At 58.9% G+C, this 24,481-nt stretch overlaps 2 protein-coding genes across 3 annotated transcripts; both read left to right on the forward strand.

Moving 5' to 3' along the window:
- Positions 1-479: 479 nt before the first annotated feature.
- On the forward strand, positions 480-10,413 carry CLDN7 (claudin 7). The gene is made up of 4 exons (XM_039499774.1): positions 480-977; positions 7,994-8,158; positions 8,872-8,956; positions 9,473-10,413. Exons 1-4 carry the CDS (start codon positions 755-757, stop codon positions 9,636-9,638), a joined length of 639 nt encoding a protein of 212 aa, XP_039355708.1. The 5' UTR covers positions 480-754; the 3' UTR covers positions 9,639-10,413.
- A 2,790-nt stretch (positions 10,414-13,203) lies between these two features.
- LOC120381937 lies at positions 13,204-24,155 on the forward strand. Of its 2 annotated transcripts, none has more exons than XM_039500112.1 (6): positions 13,204-13,407; positions 15,014-15,073; positions 15,429-15,532; positions 18,847-18,968; positions 22,604-22,717; positions 23,776-24,155. In XM_039500112.1, the coding sequence occupies exons 1-6, from the start codon at positions 13,216-13,218 to the stop codon at positions 23,895-23,897; spliced, it is 714 nt and encodes a 237-aa protein (XP_039356046.1). In that variant the 5' UTR covers positions 13,204-13,215; the 3' UTR covers positions 23,898-24,155. The 2 variants fall into 2 exon arrangements, with proteins under 2 accessions (XP_039356046.1, XP_039356047.1); XM_039500113.1 differs by having other exon boundaries at positions 18,850-18,968.
- The last annotated feature ends 326 nt before the right edge of the window (positions 24,156-24,481 follow it).

The raw sequence follows: 24,481 nt of genomic DNA on the forward strand, positions 1-24,481 counted from the left end.
GACGGAGAACCCAGAGATTCCCCCACCCCCACAGCATCCTATTCCCGACGTGCAAACAGCCAGAGCTAGCACGGACCCCCCCAGACCCCCATGATGCCCAGATACACAGTGACACCCCCTTCTAGCCATTATACAGGTAGGGAAACTGAGTCACGGTGGGTGGCTGAGGCGTGGGGGGAATTGCAAGTGGGGAAGGCATTGGAGGAGGGGGGGAGGAATTTGCTCAGTTCAGGGCGGGCGGTGAGGGGGGGGTTCTGCTCAGGCAGGCGTGGGGGGGGCAGCAGGGTTGACCACCCCTCCCCAGCCGGAACCTGCCCCGCCCATGACTCTCCTTCCGTCCCCATGGCCCCAGGGTGATGTCATGAAACTTCCCTCCTCCTCCCCACCCTCAGGCATGTCCCCTCCCCCAGGCCTGACCCTCCCCCTCCGCCCAGGGCATAAATACAGGTGAGACATTTACCTGGCCAGGTAGCGGGCAGAGCGCGAGAGGTTTTGTAGCTGGCTGGAGGCGCCGCGGTTTCTCCGTTTCCCCCCCTTGTTTTGTTTGGGTCGCACCCGGATCCACGCGTGTTTTGTTTGGGGGGGGGCCGCGCTCCCCGGATCCACGAGCGTTTTGCTCCATCCCCCCCTTCCAGGTTGTTTTTTTTTGAAGGGCGCTTTGTTTGGGTCGCGCGCCCGGATCCACGCGTGTTTCCGGATCCACGCGTGTTTTTTTTTCTTCCTTTCTTTCGTTCTCTCTCCTGGCTGGCTCGCCATGGCCAACTCCGGGCTGCAGCTGCTGGGCTTCGTGCTGGCCCTGCTGGGCTGGGTGGCGCTGATCGCGGCCACCATCCTGCCTCAGTGGCGCATGTCGTCCTACGCGGGGGACAATATCATCACCTCCGTGGCGGTCTACCAGGGGCTGTGGATGTCCTGCGCCTGGCAGAGCACGGGGCAGATCCAGTGCAAAGCCTACGACTCCATCCTCAACCTCAACTGTGAGTGGGGCGCGCGTGGGGAGGGGGAACCCCGCTGTGAGTGGGGCGCGCGTGGGGAGGGGAACCCCACTGCGATGGGAGGGGGCACTCCAGTGACTTCTGAGCCCCCCCTCCCGTTCGTGGGGAGCGGCCCCCTTTCCAGCGCTTTTCTTCCCTTCTCCTCCCCTTCCCAGAGTCAATGTTTGCCCAACTTAGCTGATAAACCCAACGCGGCTTTATAAACAGTGGCTGATTTCTCCCCCGCCGCCCTGCTGCACTTCTGGGGCTCCCGTTCTCCCCCTTCCCCGCCCCTCTGCTCCCCCGGCTCTGGGGTCCCCTTCCCCGCCCCTCTGCTCCCCCGGCTATCTGCCACCGCCCCCGCCCGCGCCCCTCTGCTCCCCGCGGCTCTGGGGGTCCCCCTTCCCCGCCCGCGCCCCCTCTGCTCCCCCCTCGCTGCCCCACACACCCCGGTCCCCTCCCTTCCCTTCTGTGCCCCTGGCGCCCCCCTCCCCTCCCTCCCTCCCGGCTCTGTCCCCTTCCCCGCCCGCGCCCCCTTTGCTGCCCCCGGCTCTGGGGTCCCCCTGCCCGCGCCCCTCTGCTCCCCCGGCTCTGGGGTCCCCTTCCCGCCGGCGCCCCTCTGCTCCCCCTCGCTGCCCCACACACCCCGGTCCCCTTCCCTTTCCTTCTGTTCCCTTGGCGCCCCCTCCTCTGCTCCCCGGCTCTGGGACACCCCCATTTCCATCCCCGCCCCACGCGCGCCCCTCTGCTCCCCACTTCCCTCCCAGGCGCTCTCACTTCGATCCGCCTCCGCCTTTACAATCTCCACCCCCCCCACCCGCCGGTATTTCCCTGGGGGTTGGCTGTTAAATTCACCCCAATATCCCCCCCCCAGTAAGATGTTAAAGCCCCTTTAAATGTGTGTGTGTGGGGGGGGACAGAGACCCCCCCCAGTGGGATTGCAAAGCCCCTTTAAATTGGGGGAGTTGAGAGCTTTTTTTTAAAAAGCCCCCTCCCCCTTCCATGGGTGAGGTGTGAATTAAAGGGGAACCCCTGCCCCCAGCTCTTCTGGGTTTGCAGATCCACCCCCCCAGTCCACCCTCCTCTCTTCCTTTCCTTCCCCTGGTTCATTCCTGTCTTTCTTTCTCTCTTTCTTCCTTCCCCCCCCCCCCCGCGTCCTCCCCCCCTCCCAGAACCGGTTGGGTCACTCCTGCAGCCTCGCCCTGCGGCGGAGACCCAGGACAAAGGGCGACATGAATGGATCTACCCCCCCCTCCCTTCCTGGGCCTCCACCCCCCCCCCCACACCCACACAGGTGGACTCTGCCTGCACCTGTAGGAGGCGGAGGGGGGGGGGGCTGTCTGCCTTCTTCCGCTGATTAAATTTCCGGGGATCAAAGTCCCACCCCACAGGGAAAACAGTCCCCTGGAGTGGGGGGGGGTGTCTGGGGTCCAGGAGGTCTGGGGGGGGGCTCCATCCTCTTATGCATTCACTCCCCCCCCCACACTTTTTCCCCGCTCTGGAGCTAGACAAGGAAAATGCAGCAAAAAGGAGTTTTCAGACTCGCGTGAATGCACACGCCCTGGTTGTGGGGCAAGCCACACACAGAGAGGAAGTGGGGCCCAGTGGTTGGAGGCTGGGGGTGTGGCAGGACTCCTGGGTTCTCTCCCTGGCTCTGGGAGGGGAGTGGGGTCCAGTGGTTAGAGCGGGGGGGCTGGGAGCCAGGACTCCTGGGTTCTCTCCCCGGCTCTGGGAGGGGAGTGGAGGCTGGTTGGTCAGAGCAGGGGGGGCTGGGAGCCAGGACTCCTGGGTTCTCTCCCCGGCTCTGGGAGGGGAGTAGGGCTGGTGGGTTAGAGCGGGGGAGCCAGGACTCCTGGGTTCTCTCCCCAGCTCTGGGAGGGGAGTGGGGGCTGGTGGGTTACAGCGGGGGGGGCTGGGGGCAGGACTCCTGGGTTCTCTTCCCAGCTCTGGGAGGGGAGTGGGATCTGGTGGGTCAGAGCAGGGGGGGGCTGGGAGCCAGGACTCCTGGGTTCTCTCCCCCACTCTGGGAGGGGAGTGGGGGCTGGTGGTTAGAGCAGTGGGGGGCTGGGAGCCAGGACTCCTGGGTTCTCTCCCCAGCTCTGGGAGGGGAGTGGGGTCTGGTGGTTAGAGCAGGGGGGGGCTGGGAGCCAGGACTCCTGGGTTCTCCCCTGGCTCTGGGAGGGCAGTGGGGGCTGGTGGTTAGAGCAGGGGGGGCTGGGAGCCAGGACTCCTGGGTTCTCTCCCCAGCTCTGGGAGGGGAGTGGGGGCTGGTGGTTAGAGCAGTGGGGGGCTGGGAGCCAGGACTCCTGGGTTCTCTCCCTGGCATCGGGCAGGGAGTTTATAAACAGTTCTGCGTAACAATCCAGGCCTTTTAATCTTATCGGGTTGTGTTATTCGGGAAAATAAACTCCCTTCATCCAGCCCACGATAGGAGACCTAATCACAACCACAGGGGTCACGGGGCCATGGCCTGCCGGCCCGGGTGCCCTACCAGGCCTCATCTGCCCTTCGTCCTCGGGTGCTGCTTCCCCTCCTCGGGGAAACCTTGCCCAGCATCTGAGTGCAGAATAGGACCAAAAAGTGGGAGCCCGGACTCCTGGGTTCTCTCCCCGGCTCTGGGAGGGGAGTGGGGGCTGGTGGTTAGAGCAGGGGGGGCTGGGAGCCAGGACTCCTGGGTTCTCTCCCCGGCTCTGGGAGGGGAGCGGGGGCTGGTGGGTTAGAGCAGGGGGGGCTGGGAGCCAGGACTCCTGGGTTCTCTCCCCGGCTCTGGGAGGGGAGTGGGGGCTGGTGGGTTAGAGCAGGGGGGCTGGGAGCCAGGACTCCTGGGTTCTCTCCTGGCTCTGGGAGGAGAGGGGCTGGGGGGTTAGCGCCTGGGGGCACAGTGAGGGGGGAGGTTATCTAATGCTGTGTGAATAGCTCTGAGGTGTTGGGATTTAACAGAATTGGGGGCAGGGCTGTGTCTTGGGGCACAGAGGATGGTGGGGGGGGGTTGACATGGGAGCTTAGTGGCCTTTGCCAGGGCAGGAAGGTAAACACCACACCCAGATTATTTCAAACTGCTCCTGGACTGGAGAAACTGGATGTGTCGTTGGTAGCCTGAGGGTGGTTATTGAAACTCAGGTCACTCCCCTCCCGGAGCTGGGGGGAGAACCCAGGAGTCCTGGCTCCCAGCCCCCCTTGCTCTAACCCACCAGCCCCCACTCCCCTCCCGGAGCTGGGGAGAGAACCCAGGAGTCCTGGCTCCCAGCCCCCCCTGCTGTAACCCACCAGCCCCCACTCCCCTCCCGGAGCTGGGGAGAGAACCCAGGGGTCCTGGCTCCCAGCCCCCCCTGCTGTAACCCACCAGCCCCCACTCTCCTCCCAGAGCCAGGGAGAGAACCCAGGAGTCCTGGCTCCCAGCCCCCCTTGCTCTAACCCACCAGCCCCCACTCCCCTCCCAGAGCCAGGGAGAGAACCCAGGAGTCCTGGCTTCCAACCCCCCCGTGCTCTAACCACCAGCCCCCACTCCCCTCCCAGAGCCAGGGAGAGAACCCAGGTGTCCTGGCTCCCAGCCCCCCCTGCTGTAACCCACCAGCCCCCACTCTCCTCCCAGAGCCGGGGAGAGAACCCAGGAGTCCTGGCTCCCAGCCCCCCTGCTCTAACCACTAGCCCCCACTCCCCTCGCAGGGAAATTTCTGTCTCTGTCTCAGTTTCACTGAAACTCCCCGGCTGTGGTGGTTCCACCTGTCTCTGGGGAGAGCACAGAGGGTGGGGCCGGCTGGGGACAGGGAATTGAGAGCAAAGGAGTTGACTCACCCTGGGGCTGGGCCGGGGGGGGGGGGGAGAGGAATCAGTGGCTGGCGGGAAGCAGGCGCTGGGGTGTTTGTTTTTAAATTAATGCACCGGGCACCATGGGGGCAAAGTCTCCCGCTCGGCCTCCCCCCGCCCCCAGGTGACGCAGCGAGACATGGCAAATGGAGGATTTAGCCTTGCAGGTGCAGAACAGCTGGGGATGATCCTGTCCCCCCCCTTGCTTTATAACTGGGGAAACTGAGGCGGGGAGGGGCAGAACCAGGGATGGAACCCAGGAGTCCTGGCTCCCAGCCCCCCTGCTCTGACCCACCAGCCCCCACTCCCCTCCCATTGCCAGGGAGAGAACCCAGGAGTCCTGGCTCTCAGCCCCCCCTGCTCTAACCACCAGCCCCCGCTCCCCTCCCAGAGCCGGGGAGAGAACCCAGGAGTCCTGGCTCCCAGCCCCATGCTCTAACCACCAGCCCCCGCTCCCCTCCCAGAGCCGGGGAGAGAACCCAGGAGTCCTGGCTCCCAGCCCCACTGCTCTAACCACCAGCCCCCACTCCCCTCCCAGAGCCGGGGAGAGAACCCAGGAGTCCTGGCTCCCAGCCCCCCTGCTCTAACCCCCAGCCCCCACTGCCCTCCCAGAGCTGGGGAGAACCCAGGAGTCCTGGCTCCCAGCCCCCTGCTCTAACCACCAGCCCCGCTTCCCTCCCAGAGCCGGGAGAGAACCCAGGAGTCCTGGCTCCCAGCCCCCCTGCTCTAACCACCAGCCCCGCCCCTCCCAGAGCCCGGGAGAGAACCCAGGAGTCCTGGCTCCCAGCCCCTGCTCTAACCACCAGCCCCCACTCCCCTCCCAGAGCCGGGAGAGAACCCAGGAGTCCTGGCTCCCAGCCCTCTGCTCTAACCCCCCCGCCCCCACTGCCCTCCCAGAGCTGGGTAGAGAACCCAGGAGTCCTGGCTCCCAGCCCCCCCTGCTCTAACCACCAGCCCCCGCTCCCCTCCCAGAGCCGGGGAGAGAACCCAGGAGTCCTGGCTCCCAGCCCCCCTGCTCTAACCACCAGCCCCCGCTCCCCTCCCAGAGCCGGGGAGAGAACCCAGGAGTCCTGGCTCCCAGCCCCCCCTGCTCTAACCACCAGCCCCCACTCTCCATATAAATCTAGGGTACTTTGGAAACCATTTGTCACCCTTTAGCCTAAAGCTATAGATGCTTTGGGTTAATTACAACCTTGGTAAAGAGCATCTCATTCCAGCTTCTTTACATTTGCCCTGGGGAGGGAAATCTAGGATCAAAGCAGAGTGGGGGATGGGAGCCAGGACTCCTGGGTTCTCTCCCTGGCTCTGGGAGGGGAGTGGGGGCTGGTGGGTTAGAGCAGGGGGGGCCGGGAGCCAGGACTCCTGGGATCTCTCCTTGGCTCAGGGAGGGGAGTGCAGGCTGGTGGGTTACAGCAGGGGGGGCTGGGAGCCAGGACTCCTGGGTTTCATCCCTGGTTCTGGGAGGGGATTGGGGACTGGCGGTTAGAGCAGAGGGGCTGGGAGCCAGGACTCCTGGGTTTCATCCCTGGTTCTGGGAGGGAAGTGGGGACTGGTGGTTAGAGCAGAGGGGTGGGAGCCAGGACTCTTAAGAGTTAGACCAATGGTCTCTCTAGTCCAGTGTCCTGTCTCCTGACGGTGGTTCAGACGGATTAGCGATCAGCATCCACTCCCAGCATCTGCCGCCTGGAGATTTAGGGACCCCCCAGAGCACTGGGTTGCCCCACGGCCCTTCTTAGCTAACCCCCATTGGTGGACCGGTCCTCCAGCAAGGTCTCCAATTCATTGTGGAAGCCACTGATACGCTTGGCCTCCGCCACGTCCCCCAGCGAGGAGTTCCACAGATGGACCGCGCGTTGCGTGAGGAAACACTTCCTTTCTTTTGTTCGGAAACCGCTGCCTATTCATTTCATTGGCCGACCCCGTGTTCTCGGGTGAGGAGGAAACACCACTTCCTCCTTGCCTCTCTCCACGCCCGTCACGATTTTATAGCCCCATATCAAATCCCGGCTGCGCCGTCTCGTCTCAAAGCGGAAGCGTCCTGGCACGGAAGCCGCTCCGGACCCCAAATCACATTCGTTTGCCCTTTTCTGAACCTTTGCTGATCCCCGTTCGGAGACGGGGCGACCCACATCTGCGCCTCTCCAAGATGTGGGGGGCGTCCCATGGATTTATTCTAGGGGCGCCGTGATATTTTCTGTCCCTTGCCGATCCGAATGGTCGACGTGAATAGACGACATGAGTTGTCTCTCCCTTGCGGGACGGTCCCCAACCTTTTTCCGACGCCGCTGCACGTGGAGTGGAGGGTTTCAGAGAATGACCCCCAATGACTCCCAGATCCTTCCCTTGAGTCGTAACGGCCAATGTAGACCCCAAGATTTTATAGGTACAAGTTGAGATGATGTTGTCCCGGGTGCGTCACTGGGTTTCCTCTGCCCGTGGGTGAGACCCCGTCTCTGCAGACATTGGCACCTCACGGGGCACCCGGTCGATAAGGACGCCCTCGTCCCACTGCGGCGCCCCGGCCACCCCACGGTGAACACGGACCATTTCTTCCTACCCGTCTAACCTGTTACTGATGCTGGGTCCTCGCCCCATCTCTGGGAGGGGAGTGCGGTCTAGTGGTTAGAGCTGGGGATGCTGGGAGCCAAGACTCCTGGGTTCTCTCCCTGGCTCTGAGAGGAGAGTGGGGGCTGGTGGTTAGAGTGGGGGGGCTGGGAGCCAGGACTCCTGGGTTCTCTGCCCAGCTCTGGGAGGGGAGTGGGGGCTGGTGGTTAGAGAGGGGGGGTGCTTGGAGCCAGGATGCCTGGGTTCTCTCCCCGGCTCTGAGAGGGGAGGCTGGTGCTTAGAGCAGGGGGGGGCTGGGAGCCAGGATGCCTGGGTTCTCTCCCTGGCTCTGAGGAGAGTGGGGTTGAGTGGTTAGAGCTGGGGGTGCTGGGAGCCAGCACTCCTGGGTTCTCTGCCCAGCTCTGGGAGTGGGGGCTGGTGGTTAGAGCGGGGGGGGCTGGGAGCCAGGACTCCTGGGTTCTCTCCCTGGCTCCGGGAGGGGAGTGGGGGCTGGTGGTTAGAACAGGGGTGCTGGGAGCCAGGACGCCTGGGTTCTCTGCCCAGCTCTGGGATGGGGGGCTGGTGGGTTAGAGCAGGGGGTGCTGGGAGCCAGGACTCCTGGGTTCTACTCAGCTGCCTCACCCAGTTTCTCTCTCGCCCCCCGGCAGCTGCTCTCCAGGCCACGCGGGCGCTCATGGTGGTCTCCATCGTGATGGGCGTCGTGGGCATTGGCGTCGCCTCCATGGGCATGAAGTGCACCCGCTGCGGGGGGGACAACAAGGTGCAGAAGGCGCGAATCGCCATGACCGGGGGGCTCGTCTTCGTGGTGGGAGGTGAGTCCAGGAAGGGGCCGGCGGGTGGGTAGCTGCTGGGTTCCTCGATGTGTCCAGGCCTGGAGCGGGTGGGAGCCCTTGTTCCAGGCCCCCACTGCTGGGGCGACTGGCTGAGACCTGGGAAATTCATTTCATGCGTGAAATCAGATGGGAGCCGGCGCCCCCCAGAGGGGACAGGCCCCTGCCCCTTTCCCTGCCCCCCTGAGCCAGCCAGTCCCCGCCCTGGGGCCGGGTGGGAGCCGGCGCCCCCCAGAGGGGACAGGCCCCTGCCCCATTCCCCGCCCCCCTGAGCCAGCCAGTCCCCGCCCTGGGGCCGGGTGGGAGCGGCGCCCCAGAGGGGACAGGCCCCTGCTCCATTCCCTGCCCCTGAGCCAGCCAGTCCCGCCTGGGGCCGGGAGCCAGCGCCCCTAGAGGACAGGCCCCTGCCCGCTCCCGCCCCCCTGAGCCAGCCAGTCCCTGCCCTGGGGCCGGGTGGGAGCCGGCGCCCCGAGAGGGGACAGGCCCCTGCCCCATTCCCCGCCCCCCTGAGCCAGCCGGTCCCCGCCCTGGGGCCGGGTGGGAGCCGGCGCCCCCCAGAGGGGACAGGCCCCTGCCCCATTCCCTGCCCCCCTGAGCCAGCCAGTCCCCGCCCTGGGGCCGGGTGGGAGCTGGCGCCCCCCAGAGGGGACAGGCGCCGGGTGGCATTTCGAAGCCCATATTTTTCTCCTCCCCAGGTTTAGCGGCGCTGATCGCCTGTTCCTGGTACGGAAACCAGATCGTGCAAGATTTCTACAATGTCACGGTACCTATGAACGCCAAGTGAGTTGCGGGCTTCTCCTATGTGTGGCGCTAGGGGGCGCTGTGGGGCAGGGAGCGGGGCGGGGGGCTCGGCAGGGGCGCTGTGGGGCAGGGAGCGGGGCGGGGCTCGGCAGGGGTGCTGTGGGGCAGGGAGCGGGGCGGGGGGCTCGGCAGGGGGCGCTCTCCCCTGGCAGGCAGGGGGCTGGCCCCCGGGCGGCACTAGGGGGCGCTGTGGGGCAGGGGGCTCAGCAGGGGGCGCTCTCCCCTGGCAGGCAGGGCTGGCCTCAGGGCGGCGCTAGGGGGTGCTGTGGGGCAGGGAGCGGGGCGGGGGGCAGCAGGGGGCGCTCTCCCCTTGCCTCAATGGACTATTTAACTGTGTATATAACCAGCTGCCCCGCCCCAGAGGTGGCTGCATCTTAAGGTTTCCTGACTCGAGGCGGGGCTATGGGGGAAAGGGGCGGGGCTGACCAAAACAGGGCGGGGCTATGGGGGAAAGGGGCCGGCCCACAGCTGATCAGTCTCCCCCTCCCTCCCCAGGTATGAATTTGGATCGGCGATCTTCATCGGCTGGGCTGGGTCGGCCCTGGTGCTGCTGGGCGGGGGTCTCCTGTCCTGCTCCTGCCCTGGGAAATCGGGGTACAACCAGCAGTACCCCAAAAGCAAAGCCGCTTCCCGGCCCCCCACCAACAAGGAATACGTCTAGCGCCCTGATCGGAGGCCAGCTCTGCGGCCCGGACCCCTTTCTGCCGTCAATATCCCGGCGCCTGCGAAGGGGGTTAACCCCTTGCATTGGGGGGGTACCCCCACTTAGGAATATCGGGGTGCTCCCGAACTCCACACGGATGTTTTTAAAAGCATCCATGCCCATTGCGATTTGGTTTCTACCTTCCCACGTTTTTTGGGGTATAGGGAGGATTTTTGGGGGTGCCATGTGCTTGGGGGAGGGTTAACTGAGTAAGGGGGTACCCCTAAATTCTGTTCAGAGTAGCTGATTGCGGGGGGAGAGGGTGGGTTTTCATTTTATAAGTGGGGGAGGGTTTTTTAAGAGCACCCCAAAACCGGATATACCCGTCTAAAGGATTTCTTATGGGGTGTGTGTATTCTGCCGGACGTTGGAGAAATCAGCTCAGAGATTTTCTTCCTTTTTAGCTGGGGTTAAACCCCTATATAACTGACCCCATCTGTCTCTGAAGAGGGGGAGATCCCCGCCCTGAAATCTTACAATCTGCCCTTAAAATGCACCCCCCCCTTTAAGAATCTCGCCCCATAATCGCTATGGTGGAATTGTATTTTATTTTTTATTTTTATTGTGAGCAGGAGTTTAATTGGAGGGGTGGGGGGGAATGACCAATGTCGTTATTTAAAAAGCACTCCCGCTCGTTAGGGGGTTTTTAACGAATGATCTGTGCGTGGCTGGGATTCGTGTGGTCTTTGTCCTCTTTTGTACAGAAATTAAAACCTGTGTGTTTTGGAAAGACTGTGTGGTGCCTCCTACTGGAGAGATCTGTCTTTGGGGGTGTCCTCTAGGGGTGGGGCAGGGTTTCCCAAAGGGGGAGATGAGGGTGTGTGCACACAGCCCCCTCCAGGAAAGGAGCTGTCTGCATCTCGGCACCGGGCGAGGGGTCCCTGGGTAACCGGCCGCCCCACCCCAGAGGTGGGCGCATCTCAGCGCCGGGCGAGGGGTCCCTGGGTAACCGGCCGCCCCGCCCCAGAGGTGGCCGCATCTCGGCACCGGGCGAGGGGTCCCTGGGTAACCGGCCACCCCGCCCCAGAGGTGGCTGCATTTCAGCACCGGGCGAGGGGTCTGTCACGGAGTGTGGGGGAGTCCGGCCCTGCACCCCTCTTCCTGGGACTCACAGGGAGAGTCCATCCGGGGGTTCGGGGAGCAGACCCCATCTTGGGATTCCCTGCGCTGCACCCCCCACCCCAAACTGAAACCACAAATCCCTGCAGCAGCTCTCGCCCCCTCCCCTCTGGCCCCCCCCTTTTGTTCAGTCTCCCAGGCAGGTGTGAATTCTCCCAACCCCCCTCCTGGCTCAGGTTACAGCTCTGGTAGATTCCTTCTCATCCCCCATGTCACCTCCCTGCCCCATTCCCGGGTCAAATCCGCCCTGTTCCATCACAGGGTCCCTGTGTAACCAGCCACCCCACCCCAGAGGTGGTCGCATCTCACCCCTGGGCGAGGGGTCCCTGTGTAACCAGCCACCCCAGAGGTGGCTGCATCTCAGCGCCGGGTGAGGGGTCCCCGGGTAACCGGCCGCCCCGCCCCAGAGGTGGCTGCATCTCAGCGCTGGGCGAGGGGTCCCTGGGTAACCGGCCGCCCTGCCCTAGAGGTGGCCGCATCAGCGCCGGGCGAGGGGTCCCTGGGTCACCGGCCGCCCCGCCCCAGAGGTGGCTGCATCTCAGCACCAGGCCCGTTACCCGTCTTGCACCCCCTCATCCTCTCTCTATTTTAGGGGGTCCCTCGTACTCTCCCGGCCTCCCTGCCCCCGAGGCTGTCTTCCTCCAGTTACCACGTCCCCCATTTCCCCTCCCCGGGCCGGGTTTAGGGCCAGGTGCCTGCTGGGGGTGGGGGGGGGGAGGCTGGCTTTGCGGGTGCCAGAGCGGGGGGGGGGGGCTGTTTGGGTTGTTGGCCGCGAAAGGGGAATTCACCGTCTTATGGCCGGGGAGAAATAGGCTATAAATGCATTAAAAAAATAAGGTGTTTAATGTGGGGGGGGCTTTGGTCCAGAGCTGGGCGTCTTCCTACCCCCACAGCCAATTCCCCATACTATTCCCATCATGGGAGCTCGGTAGGGGTCCCCCCCTGTCATCCTCCCTCCCCCCCAAGCCAGCGCTGAGTTTACATTTCATTCCAGGGGGACTTTCTAGGCACAGAACAAAACTGACCCAATCTCAGGCTGGGGGGGGGCATCTCTGAGTGACTCAGTGAGGGGGAAGGGGCAGCCGTTTTCAGGGGTGACCCCCCCAGCTTAAAACCGCTCCCTGGACTTTTTCTTCCAGTGCACGAGGGCCAGAGCTGCAGCTGCTCACGGACATGAATCCCTGTTGGCTGCAGCCCCCCCCAAGAATGGGACACCCCAAAAGGAGGTGGGACTGGGGAGGGGGCCAGGGAGACCCTGAAAGAGAGGCTCTCCAGGGAGGGGAATAGCAGGACCCCTGGAGAAGATGAGTTTTTTGGGGGACCCCTGTCAGGCCAGGTGGTCCATGGGTCCCTGCCTTCAGGGAGATGCCCCCACCCATTCACACACATCGGGAGGCCACAGATCCTCCTGAAAGATTGGGGTCCCCATGGTGCAGACTACAGAGCCCCCCCTCCCCCGAGTGCAATCAGGTTCCCCTCACCCCCATCCCACCACATGCTGCAAAGACACATAGTTAGACAGTTCCTGCATCAGTCTATAGGGACAAGGAGTCCTGGCTCCCAGCCCCCCCTCTAATCACTAGCCCCTACTCCCCTGCCAGAGCCAGGGAGAGAACCCAGGAGACCTGACTCCCAGCCCCCCATGCTCTAACCACCAGCCCCCACTCCCCTCCCAGAGCTGGGGAGAGAACCCAGGAGTCCTGGCTCCCAGCCCCCCCTCCTCTAATCACTAGCCCCCACTCCCCTGCCGGAGCCAGGGAGAGAACCCAGGAGTCCTGGCTCCCACCCCCACCTTGCTCTGACTCACCAGCCCCCACTCCCCTCACTGAGCCCGAAGAGAACCCAGGAGTCCTGGCTCCCAGCCCTCCCTGCTGTAACCACTAGCCCCCACTCCTCTCACAGAGCCAGGCACAGAACCCAGGAGTCCTGGCTCCCAGGCCCCCCTGCTCTAACCCACCAGCCCCCACTCCCCTCCCAGAGCTGGGGAGAGAACCCAGGAGTCCTGGATCCCAGCCCTCCCTGCTCTAACCACCAGCCCCCATTCCCTTCCCAGAGCTGGGGAGAGAACCCAGGAGTCCGGGCTACCAGCCCCCACTACCCTCCCAGGGCTGGGGAGAGAACCCAGGAGTCCTGGCTCCCAGCCCCCACTCCCCTCCCAGAGCCAGGGAGAGAACCCAGGAGTCCTGGCTCCCAGCCCCCACCCTGTGAGTTTAGCCCGTGACTCCCAACCACCCACCTGTGTCTCCAGCTGCCCTGCGTTGCCCCCTCCAGCTGCACCCGAGCCTCCTTCCTGCCTCTGATTGGTCCCGGGTTCCACCCGCCCTGAGCTGGGAATTACCGGAGCCAGGTGGGAACAGCACCTGGGTATAAGAGGATCCAGCGCGCTGGCCCTTCTTGATGGCTGCGGAGAGGCAAGATGGGGGGCGGCCTCTGGCTGCCGCTAGCCTGGGTGACGGTTGCGTTGTCCTGTTCCTCCGCCTGGCCTTTGCCAGGAGCCACGACGGCTCCTGCCTGCTCCCTTCCCTGGGTCCCTCTCAGGGGCCTCCTGCCACCGGGGAGAGTCCCCCTCCTCGCGGTGGATCTGGTGCCACGCGGGGCCGGGCCGGAGGTAAGTTTGGCTTCCCGGAGCCCCCACCTATGGGTTCTGGAGCAAGTTCTCAAGAACTTCCAGGCTGTCCTGCTGGGGCACCTACGTCATCTTTCGGTCCCTCTGAATCCTGCTGTCCCTTGTCCCCTGCCCTGTTGAAGAACCTAAGAACGGCCCTACTGGGTCAGACCATCTACCCAGTGTCCTGTCTTTGGACAGTGGCCAGCGCCAGGTGCCCCAGAGGGAATGAACCGAGCAAGGAATCGAGTGACCCATCCCCTGTCGTCCATTCCCAGCGTCTGGCAAACAGAGGCTGGGGACCCCATCCCTGCCCAGCCTGGCTAATAGCCACTGCTGGACCCATCCTCCATGAACTTACCTGGTTCTTTTCTAGTCTCGGCCTTCGCAACATCCTCCGGCGAGGAGTTCCCCCGGTCGACAGTGCGTTGGGTGAAGAAATACGTCCTTTTGAGTAATAATAGTCTCAAGTTGCAATTGGGGGAGGTCTAGGGTGGATATTAGGAAACACTATTTCCCTAGGAGGGTGGTGAAGCCCTGGAATGGGTTCCCTAGGGAGGGGGTGGAATCTCCTTCCTTAGAGGTTTTTAAGGCCCGGCTTGACAGAGCCCTGGCTGGGATGATCTAGTTGGGTTGGTCCTGCTTTGAGCAGGGGGTTGGACTAGATCCCTCCTGAGGTCCCTTCCCACCCTGATAGTCTATGATTCCCAACTGAATCATCCCAGCCAGGGCTCTGTCAAGCCAATGGGAGCTGCGGGGGCAGCGCGGAGCCTGCTGGCCGCCCCTCCGCGTAGGAGCCGGAGAGCGGCCACGCTTCTGTGAGCCACGTGGAGCAGCCCCCGACCCTGCTTCCCGGCTGGAGCACCGGAGTGGGGCAAGCCCCAGCGGGAGCTCGAGGGACAGATTAAAACAGCGGCTTTTTAAAATCTCCAATGATGGAGCTCTCACAACCTGCCCGAGCAATTTATTCCAGCGCTTAACCACCCTGGCAGGACGTTTTTCCTAATGTCCAACCTAAACCGCCCTGCCTGCAATTTAAGCCCCTTGCTTCTCGTCCTATCCTCGGACGTTAAGGAGAACAATTTACCTTCCCTCTTCCTTGTAACAAATTTTCATGGATTTGAAGACTTAATATGGCTTTGAAACTTTACTACGCAGACACAAACCGCTGCTCTTAACCAAAAAATTCCTGATTGCCTGCTTCCAGTTCCAAACGAGGCGGGCGGTTGACCGGTCTGTTCGTAACTCTGTTGTCCGTAACGTCCGTGCTTTGTCTACTGGCGTGGATGGAAATCTTTTTTTCACTGCCTTGTGTGTGTGTGTGTGTGCATGATGGCATTGACGTTTATCGTTTACTGATGAAAATCTACGGCTGACTTTTATATAAATATTCCAATTAATTTGAATAGCTAAATACTGGAGATGGGCTACCAAATGGATATTCGAGATAATGAAGCCTAAACCAAATTAGTCTAAATGATTCATTGCCACTGTTTGTTTTTCTCATGAAATGTTTTGATTCTGACAAAGCAAATTATTGGATGGTTCTACTCCTGGGTTGTTGCTCTGCCTCCCACTTTGGTGTAACTGGCGGCTCCTTCTCTCCCAGACAGGTATTGGTGGCAGGAGTGGGATCCCGGTGTCTGGGTGTCTCTGCTGGCGTGGCAAGGCAGGTGTCGTGTGTTTTTTTTTCCCATCTCCAAAGCAGTGGGTCAGGAAGTTAACACCCCATAGAGACTCCTGGGGCAGTCTTTCCATCCCTTCCCACGTGCCATCTGAGCAATCGATTCAGGCTCTATGCAGACTCAGGCAGGGTTGCTGAGTCAATTACACTCAGGACGGCTCCTTCCCCGCATGACCTAGACACGTGCCTAATGTTTTTTTTTTTTTAAATGCCACCTGAGATACCTCCATGAGCTGGGGACTTTAATCCAGCCCTGGCTACGCAGCCAATCTCAGTAGCTTCTTGGACAGCTGGGGCAGGGAACAAGGCTGGATTAATTCCAATGCCCAATTCCTTCCAGGGGATGCTGGACTTCTCAGTCTATACCACCACACTCTCTTACCGCCACCTACCTGCCAGTAGAGCCAGCCCAGGTGTGGTCCGTCTTGCGTGTTGCTCCCCCAGGTGAGTCTCTAAAGGGGATCCCCATCCTAGGACTCGTTCTCCCATCGGGGGGATCCCTGCACGACGTGACAGCAGCCAATCGGTGGTCGACAGGGATGGTGGGTGGGGCCTCTAGGTCAGCTTCCCACTGGAGGAGAAATCAACGAGCCTCAAAGGTGTTTTAGATGCCTAACTCCCCCTGATTTCAATAGATGTTTTGGTGTCGTCTGATAGTTTGCGGGTGACCCCCGGCAAATGGGGAGAAGCGGTAAATACTGCACAGGATGGGACACCGCTCAGCTAGTCTTTTTACTATAGCTAAATGTACGTGTAGAAATCTAGGAGCCAAGAAGGCCCTTTCTCTCCCAGAGAGGTACTGGTGGCAGTAGTGGGATCCCAGCATTTTCTGATTGATAGTTTGAGGGTGACCCCCGGCAAATGGGGAGAAGCGGTAAATAATGCACAGGATGGGACACTGCTTGGGCTAAATGTACATGTAGACATCTAGGACCCAAGAAGGCCCTTTCTCTCCCAGAGAGGTACTGGTGGCAGTAGTGGGATCCCAGCATTTTCTGATAAATTTTCTGATAGTTTGAGGGTGACCCCCGGCAAATGGGGAGAAGCGGTAAATAATGCACAGGATGGGACACTGCTTGGCTAGCTTTTTACTTGGGCTAAATGTACATGTAGACATCTAGGACCCAAGAAGGCCCTTTCTCTCCCAGAGAGGTACTGGTGGCAGTAGTGGGATCCCAGCATTTTCTGATAAATTTTCTGATAGTTTGAGGGTGACCCCTTGCAAATGGGGGGAAGCGGTAAATAAGCACAGGATGGGACACTGCTTGGCTAGCTTTTTACTTGGGCTAAATGTACATGTAGACATCTAGGACCCAAGAAGGCCCTTTCTCTCCCAGAGAGGTACTGGTGGCAAAAGTGGGATCCCAGCATTTTCTGGGTGTCTGTGCTGGCGTGGCAGGGCAGGCCAAGCTTACGGCATGGGGGACTCTAGCCTCAGCGGCCGGGGCTCTGAAAAAGAGTTGGGCATCACGGCGGGAGATCGGATCAACGTGAGGGTGTGGAGCTGATCAAGGGAGAGGCTGGGGTTGAACGATGCTGGGGATGGAGCAACAGAGGGACCCGGAGAAGGTGCAGAGCAGTTCTTTGTCCTCTGGCTTCAGCCCTGGTGCGACCACTGCTGGGGGAAGAAGGTGATAAAACTGGAGAGGGGTCAGAGAGGGCCGCGCCGACGGCTGGAAGCTAGACGAATTCAGACCGGTCATAAGGTGCAAGATCGTTAACCAGGAGCGTGATTAACCCGATTTACCCGGGGTTGGGGTGCATTCTCCATCCCTGCCCCCTTTTTCAATCGAGACGGGATGGTTTTTCTAAAAGGGATTATTTCAGGGCAGTTCTCGGACTAAAACAGAGGCGTTCGACCTTGCCAGACGACTGTACCCCTTTGAGAACCACTGGATTAGATGGTCACAATCGAGGGTGGGAGGGTCAGAACGGGGGGGCCAGGGGAGCACGGCCCCATCACGTCACTTTTTACGGGCCATAACGGCGAGTGATGGGGGCGGGGCCTCTGATGGAAGGGGCGGGGCCTCTGAGTCCCTTCTAGCCTGGGAATCTCGGACTCCGTAAATATTTTGGCGTTCTCCTTTCCTTCTCCATATCGCAAGGCTCCTCCTCCGCAGCCGGCCCGGACGGCCTCCCGAAGCTCGTGGCAAAAGGTTGAACAAGAACCAGGGCGGTCGTGAAACCCAGACGCCTTGAAGTTCGGAAGGAGGCGGCTTTAGCCCCACTCGCGAGGGAAGCGGTGGGTTTTCTAGTCCGTGATGGCTTCATATCGAGGCCTGGATGCCCGTTGTAGAAAACACCTTCGTTCGACACACTTTTAATTTAGGCTGAGTGTGTGTGTGTGTGTGTGTGTGTGTGTGTGTGTGTGTGATTTCAACCGCCTGAGGGCAGGAGAAATCCTTCCTTTTCTTTGTTTTAAACCAGACGTGGGCAAAGTACGGCCCGCGGGTCACATCCGGCCCCTGAGCTCCCGGCCCCCCAGTCTCTCCCCCGCAGCCACATCGCTGCTGCTGGTAAGGGGGCGGAGGGTCCCGGGGGGCAGTCAGGGAGGAGGGGGTGGGTGGATGGGGCGGAGGTTCTTGGGGGGTGGTCAGGGGATGGGCAACAGGGAAGGTTCCATTATGTTCCAGGCTATGCATCAGATGAAGTGGGCTGTCGCCCGCGGAAACTTATGCTCAAATAAATTTGTTAGTCTCTCGGGTGCCACAAGTACGTCTGTTCTCTTTCATAGACTTTGGCAGTTCAATCTCTTTAGCTAGTGGAAAAGCAGGACAAGAAGTAACCCGAGCGCCGTCTAGAATTGCCTTCGGCTTGGCGAGGGGGAAACCAGATAGCGGGAGGGCTCCTTCCTCTGGCCTGCAAAGGCCAGGTGAGATCGAACGGAAGCCGGAGAAGTTCAGACCGGAAACGAGGCCTTGACGAGCGTCCGGTTCGTGAAACGGAGATCAAGTGTCTCTCTTTTGGAGGACGATCCCTTTGATCAATTGCTACCTGAAATCCAGTGCAATTGGTGATCGCAAGTAACCTGACCTCCCTGGATACCACACACCAAGAGAACATCCCGGAATTAATTCCTTTTAGAAAAACACACCCACGCTTGAGCTAAAATCGGCCGGTGTTGGAGAAGTGCCCCTGAAACCTTTGCTAAGTTGTCCGAACCGTGAATTCGCCTTACTGATTAAAATTTTGCACCTTATCCCCTGTCTGAATTTGGCCAGCCATTGCGTTACGGGACCATTTTCTGTTTGATCTCTGCTTGGCAGCGCAGAAACCGCTGCCCGGCTTTATTCGGGTGGCCCCTGGGAGGCCAGGAGCAAGGTAATCGCTGTGAAAGACACACGTGACGCCTCGGGGGAATCTTGGGTTTCTTTCCCTGAATGTTTCAGGCCGGGCGGAGTTGCGAGGGGTTTAGGAAGCCGGATGGACGAGGAGCTGACGCACGAGTTCCGGCAGAGCTCGGTCGTGAGCGGGTCTCGAACCTGGGGCAGCAAGGGTGACCGGCCCTAGTGGGAGACTCTGCCCCACAAGCCGATTGGCAGAGTCCCAGAGCAGCTGATTAGGAGCTGGATCAGGAATCCACCTGCTTGATTTTTTTTCCTGGCATCCTGACCTGGCATCTCCCATATGGGGTTCCAGGCCTCCCGTGTGTCCCCTTCCTCTGTCCCCCAAATCTTAACCCTTCCCCAGCGACGGCGTGAGTAGCTGGACGTGACGCCTAGGAGGGGGGCTGGAGGTCATCTTCCTCTTCTTTCTAGCAGCTCGCCTCCGGGAAAAGGCTCTGGGGCCGTCAGCAAATGCTGCGAGGACAGGATTCGTGGGGCGTTCAGAGGTCGATCCAGGAGAATCCAACGCAAGAGGCATCTTCCTTCATGGCCAGGTAGGTTCCAAAGTCCATGGGTTGAGTGAAACCTCCTTAAAACTGGCAGGGGGGGACACCCCAACCTTTGAGATCTGGGCGTCCTTGTGGGTAGGTCTCTGAAAACATCCACTCCAGGTGCAGTGGTGAAAAAAGCGAACTGAATGGTGGGAATCATTCAGAAAGGGAGAGATAAGACAGAAAATATCCTATTGCCTCTCTATAGGGTGACCAGATGAGAGGGAGAAAATATCAGGACATTTGGGGGGTGGGGGAGGTGTCTGCCGGCGGAGCGAAATATTGGGACAAATTGCGTCCGGACCAAAGATCAGTCAGGACGCGGGACAAACGCCTAAATATCGGGACGTCCGGTCACCCTACCTCTCTATAAATCCATGGTACGCCCACATCTTGAATATTGTATGCAGATGTGGTAGCCTCATCTCAAAAGAAGATTGATTGGAATTGGAAAAAGTTCAGAAAAGGGCAACAGAAATGATTAGGGGTCTGGAACGGCTTCCGTATGAGGAGGGATTAATAAGACTGGGACTTTTCAGCTAGGAAAAGACACGACTGGGGGGTGGGATATGATAGAGGGCAGCAGGTTTAAAACAAACAAAAGGAAGTATTTTTTCCACCCAATGCACCGTTAACCCGTGGAACTCCTCGCCAGAGGATGATGTTCTAGTCTTGGCCTTCGCGGGGTTAAAAAAAGAACCAGATAGGAGGATAGACAGGATGGGCAGGCATGGTGGCCCTGGCCTCTGTTTGCCAGAAGGTGGGAATGGGCGACAGGGGATGGATCACTTGGTGATTCCCTGTTCTGCTCATTCTCTCTGGGGCACCTGGCATTGGCCGCTGTCGGATGACAGGACACTGAGCTGGACGGACCTTTGGTCTGACCTACTATGGGTGTTCTTATGTTCTTATTTGGGGAAATATGTAAGGAACAATTAAGCTTTCTTGGGGAATCTGATCGTGGAAACACTAGCAGGCCCCACCCAAACAACAGCACATGCGGGCAGAGGTGGGTGTGTTGGTCTGTGTGAGCCTGAAGAAAAAGACCTTGCTAGAGTTTTTTGGGCAGAGTGCTATCTGGAAAGAGGCTTGGAATTACAAGCCCATAAATTGCCTCTTGCTGGTTCTGATTCCTCTTGTGCTCAGTGAAACAGGACTTTGTGCATAAAGAGGATTGCGTCAAAGGTACCTGGACTCCGTCAATGTCTCCTCCCCACAGACATGACTCCTATTTTGGTGAATAGCTTGAATTCCGCCCCCTCCTCAATATACTTGTTGATTAGCCAAAAATGTCCACCGATTGTGCCTCTGATCCTGCTTCTCGGACTCTTTAACAGCACCCACTGAGGCTCACTAACCCGTCCCCTAGATTCATAGATTCTAGGACTGGAGGGGACCTCGAGAGGTCATCGAGTCCAGTCTCTCGGGGGTGGGCAGGGACCCCTGTCGCCCCAGACCAGCGGTTGCGGCTTGCGTCCTGTTAGGTTTCATGGCCTACAACAGAGAAGAGAGCTTTAAAAACCTCAACTCTACTTCTTGAAAGGTTGTAAGATGAGGCTACCTCATTGCACGGGCTCCAGAACGAGAACCTCCAAAACAGAGAGAGAGAAAACAGGCTGCTCTCTAAAGCAGGATTCAGCCCTACCTTACTCTAGGCTGGCTCTCTGCAAACTCAATCTGAAAGTCCCACATTGCACTGTTCTAGGGTGACCAGATGTCCCGATTTTTGGGTCTTTTTTTATATACGCTCCTATTATCCCCACCCCCTATCCCAATTTTTCACATTTCCTGTCTGGTCACCCTACCCTGTTCCCTACAGAGCCCCCTGCCTCCAAGCAAGGCCGGGAAACCCCCTTATTCTTAAAGCGACGGCTTGAAAACGGAGTGTAAAATGACCCGCTACCACAGTCTGCCGTTTGCCTCTCGCTCCCACCCCGTTCTGTTCACGTGTCCAGCGGCCTCGACTTCAGAGTCATTGTCATCCGCTCCCTGAGGCGTCCACTGTTTTTCGTAGGGTCTTCCACTCAACTGCGTTGATTCGGATGCATCCCAAACTTGGAATCCTTCCCAGCAGGGAGTGAGTTAACTCTTTTCGCCCAGTGGGGAGCAATCCCTAATGGATAGGTATGACAGATGCCATAATCCTACGCAGTGTCTTTGGGGACCATATTGGATTCAAGCTATGACAGGTTTATGCAGGATCATGTCCTAATCCGAGAGGGATTTCTCTGGGAAGAAAAATCAGTGGCAGGTGATTACGCTGAATAAACCATGCTAGAGAGGTGGTGGCTTCCATATACAGGTCTGAGCTGGGTTTTGCAGGGGCTACAAGACGAGGAAAATGCTTTTGGTATAAAAGGATGAACTGGAATTGCCACCGGCTTTCTCTCCGACCCACCCACTGGCCGGGACCTTCGGCCCATGGGTTGGAAAGATTTTTGGCGCCGTATGGGGGACTGGTCAGCTTTCAGCGTGAGTACGGGAAGTCGTACTTCGTCCTCTAACGCTTTCGCTTTAAGAATAAATGTGCTTGCTGAGACAGCCGCAGGGGCTGGGCTTAATCTGTGCCGGGTCTCGGCCCCGGCACCTCTGGGCTTGCCGTTATGAATGTAAAACAAAAAGAGTTTGCTTCAGCCCTGGTATCTAATCGCTTGAACCCCAGTGCCTCTTTCATTTGTGGCCTGATCTTTAGATTATGTATTAATTATACTGATTACTTAAGAATCCCCGGTTACCCGTTTGAGGGTCGGCAGGTTCTTGTCCCTAGATCAGGTCCCGTATTATACACATTAGTATATAGCTGGGAATCCCAGTCAAGCAACACTCGGATTAAAGGAACTCCTCTCTATTGAAAACAAAATAGTTGTTGAATACAATTCGCACGGTCACAAACACCCCAGCTCGGTCAGGTCGATCGAGATACAACGCAATGTACCTCGGCACATCCATCTACTGGCCCCGTCCCTTGCAGAACAATGTTCGCCATCATCTTCCTCCTCTGTGAAGGTAGCTCGTGTACTTGTTACGGACGTCAGCTCGTTCTTGGGGTTGGGTCGGGTGTCCCTGTGGTCAGAAACGCCCTACTTTCAGCTCCGCAATCCTTGGGGTTTCCGTTGGGACGATCAGAAGGTTGAGGGATGTGGGTCTCTGCTCAAGACGTGGTGGCTGAGAGCAGGAAGCCATGGGCAGAGAGGCAACACATAACTGTTTATAGTGGGAGAATGGGGCATGTATTTTGAATCCACTTTGCTGTCCTGGAGCTGGCTGGTGGCTGGTTCACCCTGTCGTGGTCCCTGGGATAATGGCAGCGAAGTTCAGCGTAAATCCCAGGTCTCGAAGAAGTGAATTGCAGAGCTTGCCCAAAGGTGATGGCTAGGGCCCTGAGGCGAAAGTGGGACCAGATCAGTGGTGGGAACTGTGACGTGGGGCTTAACCTGCTTGGGTGCCTTGGGTGGTGGCTTCTACTGCCTAAAGGGGCTTAATTGCTCCTTCCTAATCAGCCTGACGGAAAATGGCTCAACCCGTCAACTTTTAACCAGGTCTGCTGCGATCATCTCTCGATCAAAGCGATTCCCGCCTTCCAGCCTAATAGCTCCAGTGCAATCGAGGCTTATCCTTTTAAATTCCCCCCTCTCTAGGCAATTCCACTGAGGTAGAAGCGGAGGCTGATGTGACGGTAGGCCCTTCGCCGAGCCGTGAGGCAGCTCCGAGGTCCAGGGACCGGGTGGAGGTGATGAAGATGACCGCTAAAGGTAGGGGGGAAAATCCAGTGATTTACAGCGATCGGGAAATACTGTAGCCCATGGGTGGACCAGGCCCCCATTCGATTAAAAACCACTCTCAGGGATGGTATGGGTATACTTGCCCGTGCCTAGGTGCAGGGGAACGGACCAAATGTCCTCTCAAGACACCTCCCAGCCCTACGTTCCAAAGAGTTTGTTATCTCCGGAGAAGATGAGAAACGACAGCACAATGCAGGCTGTGGTTGCCTCGTCGCAAAAAAGATCTATTGGAAAAGGTGCAGAAAAGGGTGAAAAAATGATGAGGGGTCTGAAATGGCTGCTGAATGGGGAGAGATTAATAAGACTGGGACGTTTCAGCTCGGAAAAGTGACAATTAAAGGGGGGATATGAGAGAGGTCTATAAAATCATGACAGGTGTGGATAAAGTAACTAAGGAAGTGTTGTTTATGCCTTCTCATAACCCAAGAACTAGGGGTCGGCAAATGAAATGAACAGGCAGCAGGTTGAAAACAAACGAAAGGACGTATTTCTTCACACAACGCACAGTCAACCTGTGGAACTCCTTGCCAGAGGATGTTGTGATGGCTGAGACTAGAACAGGGTTAAAAAAAGACCTAGAGAAGTTCATGGAGGAAAGGTCCATCAATGGCTATTAGCCAGGATGGGCAGGGATGGTGCCCCCAGCCTCTGCTTGCCAGAAGCTGGGAATGGGCGACAAAGGATCACTTGATGATTCCCTGTTTTGAAGGAAGCATGGTGAAGGAGAATGAGGTAGTTTTTGGGGACAGCGGTGGGGAGCGCGGAAGGGCATGTGACATGTGGTTGATGGATGGTTGAGACCGTTGAGCAACGGGCGACCGGAGGTGACGTCTCAGTAGTGAATGTGATGATAGGTATTAAATATCTTCTAGACCAGACCGGAAGATGCGTCAGTCCAATACAGGGGAGAAAAGCCAGTGCCTTTCGCTCTGTGCTAGCCAGGAAGTCAGATGGGATGATCCAATGGTCCCATCAACTCCACGCAAGCTCTGGGCGCCAATTCTAACTCTCTGGTCTCTTCCCCACAGGGGCCACGAAGGATCGCGGGGTGGCTTTGGTGCTGAGCGGGTTAGCGGCGACTGTCTCCGTTCTCTTTCTCGCCGGAGGAGCCCTCCTGGCACGTCAGAGGTGCAGCAACGTTGCCGTCTGATTTGTTTTAGAGTCAATTTTTTATGGCCAAGCAATAAATGGCAGATTTTGGGTTCTGGTGACTGTGGCTCAATGGAGAATGGGGAGGGGTCTTCTGGCATGGCTGGGGCACGGAAAACCCTACAACAGGCTTTGCTAACTTTTATTTTAAGCCTGTTCCTGGGCCTTCTGGAAGGGCGTGGGTCTATTTTGACTACCCTTCCATGAGTTGGGTTGATGAGTTTAATAGCACCGTCAGCCAGTGGACCTCAAATGGTGTTACGGGAACAACCTCCGATGATGGGGAATTCCACCCCCACCTCCCCTCACGGGTCGGGTTTTCATTTCTGTTGGTCTGCTCCTGGCCTCTCCCTCGAGGTTGGCCCCATCTTTCTGGAAGGACGGGGCACAGAACTGGATATTATACTCCAGTTGAGGCCTCACCCAAGGCAGAGTGGAGTTGAACACCGGCCTCCCGTGTCTTGTCATGCCTGTTAATACACCCTCTTTTGTGAATGCATCACACTGTCTTTTCTTCACACAACGCACAGTCAAGCTGTGGCACTCCTTGCCAGAGGATGTTGTGAAGGCCAAGATTATAAGAGG

This window comes from Mauremys reevesii, linkage group 14 (genome assembly GCF_016161935.1).
Source record: "Mauremys reevesii isolate NIE-2019 linkage group 14, ASM1616193v1, whole genome shotgun sequence".
In the NCBI taxonomy this organism is placed as follows: Eukaryota; Metazoa; Chordata; order Testudines; family Geoemydidae; genus Mauremys; species Mauremys reevesii.